At 49.8% G+C, this 17,237-nt stretch overlaps 1 protein-coding gene across 1 annotated transcript in view; it reads left to right on the top strand.

Annotated features, from left to right (window-relative positions):
• The window catches only part of LOC147725821 (uncharacterized), a 272,536-nt gene extending 255,518 nt beyond the window's left edge, over positions 1–17,018 (top strand). Inside the window, exons 7-9 of the mRNA XM_086959996.1 lie at positions 3,972–4,208; positions 15,398–15,504; positions 16,086–17,018. Of these exons, the coding sequence (XP_086816122.1) occupies positions 3,972–4,208; positions 15,398–15,504; positions 16,086–16,315 (574 nt within the window). The 3' untranslated portion in view covers positions 16,316–17,018. The remainder of the gene's footprint in view (positions 1–3,971; positions 4,209–15,397; positions 15,505–16,085) is intronic.
• Positions 17,019–17,237: the final 219 nt, after the last annotated feature.

The following is a 17,237-nucleotide window of genomic DNA, read 5'->3' as shown; positions in this document are numbered from 1 at the left end:
GGCACTCAGATCATAAAACTATCAGCGGGGCACCCAGATCTTAGCACTATCAGTGAGGCACCCAGATCTTAACACTATCAGTGGGGCACCCCAGATCTTAACACTCTCAGTGGAGCACCCCAGATCTTAACACTATCAGTGGGGCACCCAGATCTTAACACTATCAGTGGGGCACCCCAGATCTTAACACTATTATTGGGCCACTCAGATCTTAACACTATCAGTGGAGCACCCCAGATCTTACCACTATCAGTGGAGCACCAAGTTCTTAACACTTTCATTGGGGCACCCCAGATCTTAACACTATCAGTGGGGCACCCCAGATCTTAACACTTTCATTGGGGCACCCCAGATCTTAACACTATCAGTGAGGCACCCCAGGTCTTAACACTATCAGTTTGGCACCCAGATCTTAGCACTATCAGTGAGGCACCCAGATCTTAACACTATCAGTGGGGCACCCCAGATCTTAACACTATCAGTGGGGCACCCCAGATCTTAACACTATTATTGGGCCACTCAGATCTTAACACTATCAGTGGAGCACCCCAGATCTTACCACTATCAGTGGAGCACCAACTTCTTAACACTTTCATTGGGGCACCCCAGATCTTAACACTATCAGTGGGACACCCCAGATCTTAACACTTTCATTGGGGCACCCCAGATCTTAACACTATCAGTGAGGCACCCCAGGTCTTAACACTATCAGTTTGGCACCCAGATCTTAGCACTATCAGTGAGGCACCCAGATCTTAACACTATCAGTGGGGCACCCCAGATCTTAACACTATCAGTGGGGCACCCCAGATCTTAACACTATTATTGGGCCACTCAGATCTTAACACTATCAGTGGAGCACCCCAGATCTTACCACTATCAGTGGAGCTTCAAGTTCTTAACACTTTCATTGGGGCACCCCAGATCTTAACACTATCAGTGGGGCACCCCAGATCTTAACACTATCAGCAGGGCACCCAGATCTTATCACTATCAAAGGGGCACCCAGATCTTAACACTATCAGTGAGGCACCCCAGGTCTTAACACTATCAGTGGAGCACCCAGATCTTAACACTATCAGTGAGGCACCCCAGGTCTTAACACTATCAGTTTGGCACCCAGATCTTAACACTATCAGTGGAGCACCCCAGATCTTAACACTATCAGTGGGGCACCCCAGATCTTAACACTATTATTGGGCCACTCAGATCTTAACACTATCAGTGGAGCACCCCAGATCTTACCACTATCAGTGGAGCACCAAGTTCTTAACACTTTCATTGGGGCACCCCAGATCTTAACACTATCAGTGGGGCACCCCAGATCTTAACACTTTCATTGGGGCACCCCAGATCTTAACACTATCAGCAGGGCACCCAGATCTTATCACTATCAAAGGGGCACCCAGATCTTAACACTATCAGTGAGGCACCCCAGGTCTTAACACTATCAGTGGAGCACCCCAGATCTTAACACTATCAGTGGGGCACCCCAGATCCTAACACTATCAGTGGGGCACCCAGATCTTAACACTATTATTGGGCCACTCAGATCTTAACACTATCAGTGGGGCACCCCAGATCTTACCACTATCAGTGGAGCACCAAGATCTTAACACTATCAGTGGAGCATCCCAGATCTTAACACTATCAGTGGGGCACCCCAGATCTTAACACTATCAGTGGAGCATCCCAGATCTTAACAGTCTCAGTGGGGCACCAAGATCTTAACACTATCAGTGGGGCACCCAGATCTTAACACTATCAGTGGAGCATCCCAGATCTTAACAGTCTCAGTGGGGCACCAAGATCTTAACACTATCAGTGGGGCATCCCAGATCTTAACAGTCTCAGTGGGGCACCAACATCTTAACACTTTCATTGGGGCACACCAGATCTTAACACTATCAGTGGGGCACCCCAGATCTTAACACTATCAGCAGGGCACCCAGATCTTATCACTATCAATGGGGCACCCAGATCTTAACACTATCAGTGAGGCACCCCAGGTCTTAACACTATCAGTGGGGCACCAAGATCTTAACACTATCAGTGGGGCACCCCAGATCTTACCACTATCAGTGGAGCACCCAGATCTTAACACTATCAGTGGAGCATCCCAGATCTTAACACTATCAGTAAGGAACCCCAGTTCTTAACACTATCAGTGGGGTACCCCAGATCTTAACACTATCAGTGGGGCACCCAGATTTTAACACTATCAGTAGAGCACCCCAGATCTTAACACTATCAGTGGGGCACCCCAGATCTTAACACTATAAGTGGGGCACCCAGATCTTAACACTATCAGTGGGGCACCCCAGATCTTAACACTATCAGTGGAGCACCAAGATCTTAACACTTTCATTGGGGCACGCCAGATCTTAACACTATCGGTGGGGCACCCCAGATCTTAACACTATCAGCAGGGCACCCAGATCTTATCACTATCAATGGGGCACCCAGATCTTAACACTATCAGTGAGGCACCCCAGATCTTAACACTATCAGTGGGGCACCCCAGATCTTACCACTATCAGTGGAGCACCCAGATCTTAACACTATCAGTGGAGCATCCCAGATCTTAACACTATCAGTGGGGAACCCCAGTTCTTAACACTATCAGTGGGGTACCCCAGATCTTAACACTATCAGTGGGGCACCCAGATTTTAACACTATCAGTAGAGCACCCCAGATCTTAACACTATCAGTGGGGCACCCCAGATCTTAACACTATAAGTGGGGCACCCAGATCTTAACACTATCAGTGGGGCACGCCAGATCTTAACACTATCAGTGGGGCACCCAGATCTTATCACTATCAATGGGGCACCCAGATCTTAACACTATCATTGAGGCACCTCAGATCTTAACACTATCAGTGGGGCACCCCAGGTCTTAACACTATCAGTGGAGCACCCAGATCTTAACACTATCAGTGGAGCACCCAGATCTTAACACTATCAGTGGGGCACCCCAGATCTTAACACTATCAGTGGGGCACCCCAGATCTTAACACTATAAGTGGGACACCCAGATCATAACACTATCGGTGGGGCACCCAGATCTTAACACTTTCAGTGGGGCACCCAGATCTTAACAGTCTCAGTGGGGCACCCAGATCTTAACACTATCAGTGGGGCACCCCAGATCTTAACACTTTCAGTGGGGCACCCAGATCTTAACAGTCTCAGTGGGGCACCCAGATCTTAGCACTCTCAGTGGAGCACCCCAGATCTTAACACTATCAGTGGGGCACCCCAGATATTAACACTGTCCGTGGGGCACCCAGATCTTAACACTTTCCATGCAGCACCCAGATCTTAACACTATCAGTGGGGCACCCCAGATCTTAACACTATCAGTGGGGCACCCAGAGCTTAACACTATCAGTGGGGCACATCAGGTCTTAACACTATCAGTGGGGCACCCAGATCTTAACACTATCAGTGGGGCACCCCAGATTTAACACTATCAGTGGGTCACCTCAGATTTTAACACTATCAGTGGGGCACCCCAGATCTTAACACTCTCAGTAGGGCACCCCAGATCTTAACACTATCAGTGGGGCACCCCAGATCTTAATACGATCAGTGGGGCACCCCAGATCTTAACACTATCAGTGGGGCACCCCAGATCTTAACACTATCAGTGGGGCACCCCAGATCTTAACACTATCAGTGGGGCCCCAGATCTTAACACTATCAGTGGGGCACCACAAATCTTACCACTATCAGTGGGGCACCCTGCTTTGTTCTTCTGAAGTCTCTTGTGCAGTGGCACGGCTAACAATAGTGCAGCTGGTGTAGTGGCACCAAGGCCTAGGGCTGTGAGAGGCCCACTGCATCTCTAATATGACTGTACTTTACTACTTGACTGAAGGGGGCTGGAGTCATTTTTCTTGTTTGCATTTCTCTACAGCTCCAATAATGCTTCTGCACTTGAAATAATACAAAATATTTCTATACAGAGTCTCGACGTCCACCGTCCGAGGGGACAATGACCAGCTCCTGGTCGAAGCCCAGTACATTCCTCCAAAGGCTTCAATCCTGCAGGCAGCAGAGCGTTCGCCCAGCAGTCAGAACCCCCTGATAGTGCGCGCCCTACAGGACACTACTGGAAGCACACTGGTAGCAGTCAACGTGCTGTACGACCACTGCTGGTCCTCGCTGGCCAATGACTACAGCAGACCCGCTGTTACGACCAGGTGAGTGATCAGCAGACCCACTGCTAGGACCAGGGAAGTGATCAGCAGACCCGCTGCTAGGACCAGGTGAGTGATCAGCAGACCCGCTGTTAGGACCAGGTGAGCGATCAGCAGACGAGCTGCTAGGACCAGGGAAGTGATCAGCAGACTCACTGCTAGGACCAGGGGAGTGATCAGCAGACCCACCACTAGGACCAGGTGAGCAATCGGCAGACCCGCTGCTAGGACCAGGTGAGTGATCATTAGACCCGCTGCTAGGACCAGGTGAGTGATCAGCAGACCCGCTGTTAGGACCAGGTGAGCGATCAGCAGACGAGCTGCTAGGACCAGGGAAGTGATCAGCAGACTCACTGCTAGGACCAGGTGAGCGATCAGCAGACCCGCTGCTAGGACCAGGTGAGCGACCAGCAGACCCGCTGCTAGGACCTGGTGAGCAATCAGCTGACCCGCTGCTAGGACCAGGTGAGTGATCATTAGACCCGCTGCTAGGACCAGGTGAGTGATCAGCAGACCCGCTGTTAGGACCAGGTGAGCGATCAGCAGACTAGCTGCTAGGACCAGGGAAGTGATCAGCAGACTCACTGCTAGGACCAGGAGAGTGATCATTAGACCCGCTGCTAGGACCAGGTGAGTGATCAGCAGACCCGCTGTTAGGACCAGGTGAGCGATCAGCAGACGAGCTGCTAGGACCAGGGAAGTGATCAGCAGACTCACTGCTAGGACCAGGTGAGCGATCAGCAGACCCGCTGCTAGGACCAGGTGAGTGATTAGCAGACCAGCTGCTAGTACCTGTTGAGCGATCAGCAGACCAGCTGCTACGACCTGTTGAGCGATCAGCAGACTTGCTGCTAGGACCAGGAGAGTGATCATTAGACCCGCTGCTAGGACCAGGTGAGTGATCAGCAGACCCGCTGTTAGGAACAGGTGAGCGATCAGCAAACGAGCTGCTAGGACCAGGGAAGTGATCAGCAGACTCACTGCTAGGACCAGGTGAGCGACCAGCAGACCCGCTGCTAGGACCTGGTGAGCAATCAGCAGACCCGCTGCTAGGACCAGGTGAGTGATCAGCAGACCCGCTGCTAGGACCAGGTGAGTGATCAGCAGACCCGCTGGTAGGACCAGGTGAGTGATCAGCAGACGAGCTGCTAGGACCTGGTGAGCAATCAGCAGACCCGCTGCTAGGACCAGGTGAGCAATCAGCAGACCCGCTGCTAGGACCAGGTGAGTGATCAGCAGACCCGCTGCTAGGACCAGGTGAGCAATCAGCAGACCCGCTGCTAAGACCAGGTGAGCAATCAGCAGACCCGCTGCGAGGACCAGGTGAGTGATCAGCAGACTTGCTGCTAGGACCAGGTGAGTGATCAGCAGACTTGCTGCTAGGACCAGGTGAGTGATCAGTAGACCCGCTGCTAGGACCCGGTGAGTGATATCTTCCACCTTTGACCAAACAGGGAGCACCGAGGCTTGCAATGGCTCACTCAAAGAGGACATGGTTATGTGTGCTGAACTGTAAGTATATTTGGATTCTTAACAAAGAAGCCAACTATTGGGAGCAGTGCAAGGAGGAGGAGACGTCTGATATTAGGAACAGTGCGAGGAGGAAGTGACACCTGATATTAAGAACAGTGCTAGGAGGAGGAAACGTCTGATATTAGGAACAGTGCGAGGAGGAGGAGACGTCTGATATTAGGAACAGTGCGAGGAGGAGGAAACGTCTGATATTAGGAACAGTGCAAGGAGGAGGAGACGTCTGATATTAGGAACAGTGCGAGGAGGAAGTGACACCTGATATTAAGAACAGTGCTAGGAGGAGGAAACGTCTGATATTAGGAACAGTGCTAGGAGGAGGAAACGTCTGATATTAGGAACAGTGCGAGGAGGAGGAGACGCCTGATATTAAGAACAGTGCGAGGAGGAGGAGACATCTGATATTAGGAACAGTGCGAGGAGGAGGAGACGTCTGATATAAGGAACAGTGCGAGGAGGAGGAGACGTCTGATATTAGGAACAGTGCTAGGAGGAGGAAACGTCTGATATTAGGAACAGTGCGAGGAGGAGGAGACGTCTGATATTAGGAACAGTGCGAGGAGGAGGAGACGTCTGATATTAGGAACAGTGCTAGGAGGAGGAAACGTCTGATATTAGGAACAGTGCGAGGAGGAGGAGACGTCTGATATTAGGAACAGTGCTAGGAGGAGGAGACGTCTGATATTAGGAACAGTGCTAGGAGGAGGAAACGTCTGATATTAGGAACAGTGCGAGGAGGAGGAGACGTCTGATATTAGGAACAGTGCGAGGAGGAGGAGACATCTGATATTAGGAACAGTGCGAGGAGGAGGAGACGTCTGATATAAGGAACAGTGCGAGGAGGAGGAGACGTCTGATATTAGGAACAGTGCTAGGAGGAGGAAACGTCTGATATTAGGAACAGTGCGAGGAGGAGGAGACGTCTGATATTAGGAACAGTGCGAGGAGGAGGAGACGTCTGATATTAGGAACAGACGTCTGATATTAGGAACAGTGCGAGGAGGAAGTGACACCTGATATTAAGAACAGTGCTAGGAGGAGGAAACGTCTGATATTAGGAACAGTGCGAGGAGGAGGAGACGTCTGATATTAGGAACAGTGCGAGGAGGAAGTGACACCTGATATTAAGAACAGTGCTAGGAGGAGGAAACGTCTGATATTAGGAACAGTGCGAGGAGGAGGAGACGTCTGATATTAGGAACAGTGCGAGGAGGAAGTGACACCTGATATTAAGAACAGTGCTAGGAGGAGGAAACGTCTGATATTAGGAACAGTGCGAGGAGGAGGAGACACCTGATATTAGGAACAGTGCTAGGAGGAGGAGACGTCTGATATTAGGAACAGTGCGAGGAGGAGGAGACGCCTGATATAAGGAACAGTGCGAGGAGGAGGAGACGTCTGATATTAGGAACAGTGCGAGGAGGAGGAGACGTCTGATATTAGGAACAGTGCTAGGAGGAGGAGACGTCTGATATTAGGAACAGTGCGAGGAGGAGGAGACGCCTGATATAAGGAACAGTGCTAGGAGGAGGAGACGTCTGATATTAGGAACAGTGCGAGGAGGAGGAGACGTCTGATATTAGGAACAGTGCTAGGAGGAGGAAACGTCTGATATTAGGAACAGTGCGAGGAGGAGGAGACACCTGATATTAGGAACAGTGCGAGGAGGAGGAGACACCTGATATTAGGAACAGTGCTAGGAGGAGGAGACGTCTGATATTAGGAACAGTGCGAGGAGGAGGAGACGCCTGATATAAGGAACAGTGCTAGGAGGAGGAGACGTCTGATATTAGGAACAGTGCGAGGAGGAGGAGACGTCTGATATTAGGAACAGTGCTAGGAGGAGGAGACGTCTGATATTAGGAATAGTGCGAGGAGGAGGAGACGTCTGATATTAGGAACAGTGCGAGGAGGAGGAGACGTCTGATATTAGGAACAGTGCGAGGAGGAGGAGACGTCTGATACTAGGAACAGTACGAGGAGGAGGACACGTCTAATATTAGAAACAGGCTCAGGTAAAGACACATCTATTATTAGTAACAGTGCCAGGAGGAGGAGGTATCTCACATATGAAGCAGGCACAGGGGAGGAGATGTATAATATTAGAGAGGCTGAGGGGAGTAATAGACATCTGATATTAGGAACAACACTAGGAGTAGTAGACGTCTAATATTAGGACTAGGCTGAGGAGAGGAGGAGACATCTTACATTAGGAACAGTGCTAGGAGGAAGTAACGTCTAATATGGGGAACAGTGATAGGAGTAGAAGACATCTAATATCTGTCTCCCTGTCATGCTGTAAAGATGCAAAGTGGTTCATCATACAGGGTTTGTTGGGGACAGTGCTTGTTCAGTACTTTTCCTTTCCTAACATTTTTCTGTTCAATTCACAGTGGGCTAGCTGGTAAGGTCCTCAAGTCTCCTTTTGAGTCGTTCCTTTGGGGGGGGGGGGTCATCCTGTGTCCCGACTGGACAACGGGTTGTATTTATCCAGTATTTATCTTGATTTCTGAGCACTGGAGGAAGTGGAGTAGAGCACACACAAAACCTTCTTTAAATTGTGAACTTTCCTCTGAGCCGTTCAGAGTGCATCTTCCCAGATTTCATGAAAGCACAGAAGAGAGGCTGGCATCAGCTGGGCAGGCTGTACAGTGGCCATGAAAGCACAGAAGAGAGGCTGGCATCAGCTGGGCAGGCTGTACAGTGGCCATGAAAGCACAGAAGAGAGGCTGGCATCAGCTGGGCAGGCTGTACAGTGGCCAGGATAGCACAGAAGAGAGGCTGGCATCAGCTGGGCAGGCTGTACAGTGGCCATGAAAGCACAGAAGAGAGGCTGGCTTCAGCTGGGCAGCTGTACAGTGGCCTTGAAAGCACAGAAGAGAGGCTGGCATCAGCTGGGCAGGTTGTACAGTGGCCATGAAAGCACAGAAGAGAGGCTGGCATCAGCTGGGCAGGCTGTACAGTGGCCAGGATAGCACAGAAGAGAGGCTGGCATCAGCTGGGCAGGCTGTACAGTGGCCATGAAAGCACAGAAGAGAGGCTGGCATCAGCTGGGCAGGCTGTACAGTGGCCAGGATAGCACAGAAGAGAGGCTGGCATCAGCTGGGCAGGCTGTACAGTGGCCATGAAAGCACAGAAGAGAGGCTGGCTTCAGCTGGGCAGCTGTACAGTGGCCTTGAAAGCACAGAAGAGAGGCTGGCATCAGCTGGGCAGGCTGTACAGTGGCCATGAAAGCACAGAAGAGAGGCTGGCATCAGCTGGGCAGGCTGTACAGTGGCCATGAAAGCACAGAAGAGAGGCTGGCATCAGCTGGGCAGGCTGTACAGTGGCCATGAAAGCACAGAAGAGAGGCTGGCATCAGCTGGGCAGGCTGTACAGTGGCCATGAAAGCACAGAATAGAGGCTGGCATCAGCTGGGCAGGCTGTACAGTGGCCAGGATAGCACAGAAGAGAGGCTGGCATCAGCCGGGCAGGCTGTACAGTGGCCAGGACATCCCCTGTTTCTCTTGAGTCCTAGCATGATGCCCAGCATAGTGACAAAGGGGTAAGAGACAGTCGGACACTTTCACCTGGGGGTCTTGGAAATTGAAGGAGCCCCTTCTCCTCTTATCCGTCCCCTTCAGATAGGCTACACGTTGGTCACTCCGTTGTATTGATCTCTAATGTGCTGCCACCAGCAGGTCCAGGCTCTTCACAGCAGAGCACAAGGGGGCAGTAGCTGACCCTTGAGCAGCCTACCACTGCCATGAAGATGTGGAGTCTCTTTGGTGCATGTGAAGGCTAAGTACCTGGGAAAACACATGGCAGACTAGAAAGTCAAGTGTGGGTTAGCTGGCACAACTTCCTTTGCATCCCGTAATGTGGGGTACATTTCGGGTGCTTACATTTGAATACGTTGAAAAGCATCCCTGGGCCCCTTCAGTCACCCAGTGGTTGACCCATGTGGTGTAAAGGGAAGCATCCTTTACAACGAAACTTTTTCCATGCAGTACCTTTACAACGCAGGATTTACAACGCAAGTCGTTACAAAGACTTGTACTGGAGTGCAAAGTAGGATAGGGAATAGTTTAATTTACTATCCAAAACCGTCCCTACTATCCACGGGGACTGGAGTTGGAATAGTAAATTGAACTATTCACTATCCATCGCCCCCCAACGCAAGTCGTTGTAACGACTTGCGTTGTAAAACCTGCGTTGTAAAGGCATGTGTGGAAAAAGCATGCGTTGTAACAACATACATCCGGTGTAAATGTCCATGTGAACACCTGGACTGCGCTCCTTCTCCGGCTTTGTCTTTTGCATGGTTAGCCCCCCACTTTTTGCCTGATGTTGATGTGACTTCGACCTGTAAGAGTGCTGCGGTCCTGACAACTAGGGCCCCAAAACCTGACCTCTTGCCCTAAAAATGTACCACGATTGGCACTGCTTCTGTTCCTCCTATAAGTCCCTAGTAATTGGTACCCCTGATACCTAGGGAACGGGGACAGAGGAAGATCTACTAGGGACCCCTCCCCTGGACAATGCAGCACTGCTATCGCAGGCCACACGTCTAGCTATAGTAGAAACCAAATAGCCGACATCAATCCATCAATTAGGGGTTTATAAAGTGTGGCTACTTACCCGTGAGGGTCTCAAGACATGGGGGCTACTGGTCCTTCTGGATGTGGAGGATCTTTCGAAGAGCCAGGTCTTCAGGTCCTTCTTGAATTGGGTCAGCAACACTAATTGCCAGGGTGCAGGGGCAGGGTGTTCCAGGTCGGTGCAGGGGCAGGGTGTTCCAGGTCGGTGCAGGGGCAGGGTGTTCCAGGTCGGTGCAGGGGCAGGGTGTTCCAGGTCGGTGCAGGGGCAGGGTGTTCCAGGTCGGTGCAGGGGCAGGGTGTTCCAGGTCGGTGCAGGGGCAGGGTGTTCCAGGTCGGTGCAGGGGCAGGGTGTTCCAGGTCGGTGCAGGGGCTGGGGGTTCCAGGTCGGGGCAGGGGCTGGGGGTTCCAGGTCGGTGCAGGGGCAGGGTGTTCCAGGTCGGTGCAGGGGCAGGGTGTTCCAGGTCGGTGCAGGGGCAGGGTGTTCCAGGTCGGTGCAGGGGCAGGGTGTTCCAGGTCGGTGCAGGGGCTGGGGGTTCCAGGTCGGTGCAGGGGCAGGGTGTTCCAGGTCGGTGCAGGGGTCGGGTGTTCCAGGTCTTGGCAGTGAGGTAGGAGAAAGAACTTCCTCCGGTTCTGGTCTTGTGGATCCTGGGGACGGAGGCGAGGGTGCGATGGACGGAATGGAGTTGTCTGGCGGATACATGGAATGTGAGGCAGTGGTTCACATTGGCTGGTACTGTGTGTTGTGGAGAGCTTTAGAGGCCTGTGTGAGGAGCTTGAAAATGATTCTCTTGTTGACTGAGAGCCTGGTGTTCAAATCCAAGGAAAATGGAGAGCAGTTGCGCCCCATTACTAGTCGCACAATAACATACTTCAGCACCCCAAATACTCAGTTTTTCATTTAATAACCATGTTAATCAATTAAACTCCATATTTTGTCAAATGTTTATTCATAACTTTCTTCATCCACATGCAAGGCCTCATGTTTTCCCATAGCTTCAAATGCTAAAGATTAATAAGCCTATCCATGCCTTTCTCTTTAGCACGTGGGTATATATCGTACATCATTTATCCCTGAAAGTCATATTCACATAAACTCAATGCAGTTTGGGCTCAATAGCCCTTCGGCAGGGGTAATTGCAAACTCAACAGCCTCAGCTGCTTCCCTTGCCTCCATCGTAAAAGTGCACAAACGTGTTTATAGGCATTGAGGCAGGGCACGGACCAAGTCTGCACGTGGGAGGGTATTTTTTATGCCTTAAGCAATCAAGAACATTTGAAAGAAAGATGGTCTGCATTCTATCACTTATCTAGACACAGCTCTGTGTGCCATGCCTACACGCACTACTTGAGGTTTATATAAGTAAAAGAAATCGAAATCACCAGGTCTTTCTTGGAAAAAGTGGAGGCCACCTTTTCAACATTCAAAGGACCGACAACGGTCAGGACAGTAGACTCAACAGAGGGTCATGAGTCTATTTTTGACAATTTCGCACCACTATCCGTTATGGACACCCATAATCTTTTAATGTCGACACAATCAGGATTCCTTTATAATCGGTGTCCTGTCGCAGTGCTAAAACTGGCCCCCGAACCGATTGCCTTTGCACTTACCTCACTATTTAACGCAATGTTTCTCAACGGGTATTTTCCTAAATCCTGGGAAATTGCATCAATATTACCACTGCTTAAAAAAACCTAAGATAGAACCCAGGGACCCCAACAGTTTCCTACCCATCTCACGTCTCCCACTTTGAGCTAAACTGATTGAGAAAGAAATGAATACACAATTGAATATCCTTCGCTCCTAAAATCTACGGAAGAGATCAGGGTAGCCCTAGCTCAGGGAGGAAAGGCCGCTATGATTATGTTGGACCTTTCTGTGGCCTTTGATACAGTCCATCATGATTTATTGATGGACCGGTTGCAGGATTGCAGAGTCCAGGGTAAAGCATGGAAACTCTTAAAGTCCTTCCTCTCGGACAGATCGCAAATTGTCTCTTAAGGTGAATTTTGCTCCACACGGTTTTCTCAGCCTTGTGGAGTATGTGTCCTCCTTGGCCCCCCTTATTGACTGCTTTGGCTTTTGTCTCTCCTACTACGCGGAAAACACACAAATTGTGGTGTCGCTGCTACCAGGGGAGGAAAATGGAATAGTTAAACGGTTCCATGACTCTATAGAAGCAGCGGGGAGGTGGATGTCTCAAAATTGTCTGAAACTAAGCTCACGTAAAACGGACCTTATCCTGTTTGGAAATGATCCCAACTTTTGGAGCCTAAGCTGGTGACCGGTGTCTATGAGTTCTCTCCCCTGACAACCACTAGGAAAGTAACACATTTGGGAGTTTGTAAAGACAACAGACTCAATTTTAGTGGCCAAGTCAATGCAGCAGTCTCGGCCACGTCATATGTCCGTAGAACATGCAAAAAAATTCTGCCTTTTTTGCCAAGGGACATTCAGCGTATGGTAATCACATCACTAACTATGGCTAGGCTAGACATTGTAATTGCCTTTACCTGAACATTCAGGATCGCCTTCTGCACAAACTCCAACTGCTGCAGAACGCGGCCCCTAGACTGCTTCCCGGCACATCTAAATTTGCATCTGTCTCTAGTGAAATCCAAAGACTCCACTGGTTACCCGACAAGAAACGTGTACAGTTTAAGTCCCTCCGTATGGAATTCAAAGCCCTACAAGGCGTTGGAACAGATAATTTGAAGAGGCAATTCCAGTGGTATGTGCCAAAAAGACCACTCCGCTCCATGGGAGCAAATTTGGTGACAGTACTACGCACAAAAAAAACCAGTTGGGGTGGCAGAAGCTTTTTTGCATGTGCGGCAAAGGCGTGGAGTGACCTCCCCTTTCATCTGCGGAGCATCGCTGTCTTACCCGTAGTCAGGAAGTCCCTCAAAATGTGGCTTTTTGATTGATTGATAACCCGGTCATAAATCATGCTTCATTCAGAGGATTGTAGCTAGCGCCAGGACACCCTAGGGTAACAGTTTCGCTTTACAAATATCTCTAACATAACATAACATAAGTAACCCCTCTAGAAGGCCTCAATAACCCTACGGCTGGGTGCACTATATCTCCGGTGAGGCCCCACGCGTGAGCAGGGGTGCCCCTACATTGTCAGGTCCATTCTGGGGCTATTGTGCCCAATGAAGCCATAAAGAGCACATGAGCTCGGTGCCCCTCGTCACGAGTTTCCCAGCCCCATGATGGCTTCACTCTCGCAAGGGATGTTGATATGAAACATCTTGTCTTACTAAATCCTCGCTAGTCCCAATGGTGGATTTATTAATACATTCACACAGGAGACCCTTCAAGAGAATCCCCTAAAACCTACCAACCACTGGTGTAGTCCCTGTCTGGTTGTAGCCAGTTGTTTCTGGGCCCAGGGTAGAGCCAGAGCTCTCCAGATTCAGAGGCAATGCCTGTCTGGGTGGACGTGGTCACATCTCCCCCCCCCCCCATCCTCCACTGTTAGAAGCAGATGGTGACCCCCCAGTCCTGCCTCACTTGCTGGTAGCAGGATTGGCAGGAAAAGTAGGTAAATTAGGAGGTGTGTCAGCCTCCCCCTGTACCCACCCTCTGGTGGAACAGGTGAGGTAGACCTCACTTTTGGCTATCCGTGATCTTGAATATGAGTATAGTAGTCTGCTAGGAGTCAGGCTATGCCCGCCCCCTATATGAGGTGAGCATAAAGAGGGTGTAGGCACCTTGCCTGTAAGCGGCCCATTGGCTATTACCTGGCCTCACCTGAAAATGCCCTTAAATTTCGTATTTAGGTTGCTTTCTGAGAACCTGACCTCAGATTCAACAGACAGAAGAAGACAACGGAAAAAGACCGCTGATGGATCAGGAACTGAGCTCTGCTGCAGAAACAAATGGTGAAATCCTAGACTCAACAACTGGGCTGGCTGCCCTACCCGAGAGCGGCGAGGTCTCCAAGAAAACCCCAAAGACCTTCCAGCCTTTGCCAATTGCCTGTTGTACCTCAACAATGGACCCTCAAAGATCTTCATCTATCCAGTGTAGAAGACCTCCAAGTAGCGTGGTCATTAGAAACTCCTCAGCGGAATCCAGCATCAGCGGTACTCCCCCGACCAAGGCTGCACCTTCATCCCAGCGACCTCAACCGCCGGGTGGGGGTGTCACATGAAATGACAGTGAGCTGCTACCGGCGACCGCGACGGTGACGCTTTGGGATCCAATGAACTCAATACAAAGAACCCCGCTCCACTGCCTTCTGCACTGTCCACGGTGGTAAACATTTAACGCTGTCGACTGCCGAGTGCGTAGATACCGTACGGACTGCATACTTTGAACTACTCTTTTATTTTGAATTTCACAGTCTACAAAGTATTTCGAGTATTTATAAGGTGTACAAAGTAAATCTCCGATTTGAAGTCTTGCTTCTCAAAAATATATAAAGATTAGTCTTATTTTTATACAACATTTGTATCAGATTTATTCTAGCGTTTGTGTTGCTTCTTTCCTCTGTGTCACAACAAAGGTTTTGCATGACCCTGTGATAAGTCTAACTGCTCGCCCTGACTTACCACAAAATAGAGCGTTAGTCCTATCTACTTTACCACTATGCCACTTCCTGGGGATTCTTGAACTCTACATAGTGTGCTTAGTTTTAGTGCACTGCACAGAGGGCCAGCTCCCTACACGGACTCTACAGGAAGGCAAAATATGATCCTGGAAATGTTTGAATTGATCATAACTACTAATAATTACCCAAAGATGCATTCCATTCCATCAATTTTTGATCCCCTGCCATTATGGATTAGAGCTAGGCATGTGTGACTCAGCCGGTCTCCAAATCTCTCGAGCTTGCATTTCTACTCCAAGGCATCCAACTGCTGCTAGTTGTAAAGCACAAACACTCAGCACCCCTGTCAAATGCACCCCACACTCACCTTACTTTACAGGGACCTGCACTTTGCTCATAGTCTCTTTAGTGCTTGAATGTGGCAAACTCCCACTGATGAGAGGCCAATGCAGCAACAAGGTTGAAAGAAGGAAACCTGAACTCTGAGCGCTGCCTCACAATGCGTCCTTGTGATTTACAGAGCGATGATCGCAAAGGAGATCTTGAGTGGAGACTGGGAGAAGGTGCTGAAACTGTCCATGATCGCTGCTCATCCACTGGCATCGGAGAGCCTCAGGCAGGATGCAGGTATGTGATGGAGAGATTCACACACGGGTAGCATCAGTGAGTGACGCTAAGGATAGAACCTCAGGCAGGAGGCAGGTATGTGATGGAGAGATTCACACACAGGTAGCATCAGTGAGGGACGCTAAAGATGGAACCTCAGCAGGATGCAGGTGGAGTGCATTGCAGGAATTCCATGAAGAATGAAGCATTAGCATGGATGTGTGGGTGGGTGCCTGTGATGTCCCCTGGGTGGGTCACTGGATGCAGATACCCCAACCCATGACACCTGAAGCATTATCTCTGCTGTCTCAACCCATTGATGAGTTTGTTTCTAAGGTAGGTTCTCCAGATGTTGAAGCACGTGATGTCTGAATCTCCGACACTGATGCATTTGTTCATTTGTGTGGTGGAACGCCTGGATGGCCATGACATCACACGTGAATCCTTAACTATCCCGCATCTACTCATGTGTTCAAAGGTCTCAAGTGCTAAAGCCCATGACATGAAGCAATAGCATTGATTCCCCCCTGGGTGGGTCCCCTAGATGCAGATGTTGACGCCAAGGGACATCAAGCAACAGCTTCTGTGTTTCTCATTCACAGCCCTGCAGTTTCCACGTGTAAAGCTCTCATCTGCAAGATCCATGTCGGATGAAGGCGCCAAAGCCTACTACCAGATGGGCTTCTACCAGCTACTGAACATCTACTGGGAGCTGAATGTCCTTCAGGATACGCAGCGGCAGGCACTCGAATCCTGGGTCGCGCAAGAGTCGTACTTGCAGAAGGGCACGCCTGAATACCAGCAGATCCTGGAGAGTCTCCGTCAGGAGTAGGACTGTCTCTCCTGAGACCCCATCTCAGGAGAGAACTACTTAATGATGTGGCAAAGATCTAGAACAGTTTCCTCTGCACGGTATCCGGGGAGGTAGAGGTGGCCTTTACTGGTGTTCTTGTTTCGACCTGTGTATTCTTCAGCGTCAACAAGGTGATAGAGCAGAGATGGTGTAGGTGATGTGAACCTCATAAGTCCAAGATTTGCTGTACGATGTGTGGGAGCCAGGGGAGCATGAGGTGGGGCAGAGTGAGGAGACATGTATGATCGTTCACACACTATTGGAAAGTGGATTATTAATACTAGCAAATGTACATCTGCCACTGGCAATGGGGCCACGAACACAGACTAGGGCTTCATAATCGGTCTTAGAAAATTATTCCAATGCTCAACCCTTAGTAGCTTGGCTGTGAGCAGGCGGGCTTAACTGCAAAGACAGGTAGGTAAAGTATTTAAAACACCAATTCAGTAAATAATCAAGACACAACACACAATAGAATTCCAACACAAATTTATAGAAATAGGAAATATTTGTAACCTTAAAATGACACCAAAACGGAAAGATTCCAATATGAGAACCAGAGATATGAATTTTTAAAGATTTGGCACTATATAACACATAGAAACATACAGCACATGGTAGGTCTCAGTCAAAATGTTTACCTTCTGACTTAGAAACATTTCTGGAGCCTTTCTTCCCAGGGTCCCTCGAGGCTCTCAGCCAGTCCGGATTTAGTGAGTGTTCCATCGCTTGCCTTGCAACGAACTCCTGGCCAAACTCATCAGAGTCAGACCTCTTGATCTTTCAAGCAGGAAGACCAGAGGTCCAGGATGGCACAAGGTTGAAGGTGGGCGGCTTTACTCTTGAGGTTGGTCCTGGTCACCTCTCCTACATTACGGTCTTAGAAACTTTTACAGAGCTT

Source organism: Lissotriton vulgaris, chromosome 3_1 (genome assembly GCF_964263255.1).
Source record: "Lissotriton vulgaris chromosome 3_1, aLisVul1.2, whole genome shotgun sequence".
Lineage (NCBI taxonomy): Eukaryota > Metazoa > Chordata > Amphibia > Caudata > Salamandridae > Lissotriton > Lissotriton vulgaris.
Note: the sequence above shows the minus strand (reverse complement) of the source record. Positions and strands in the feature narration are given on the sequence as shown.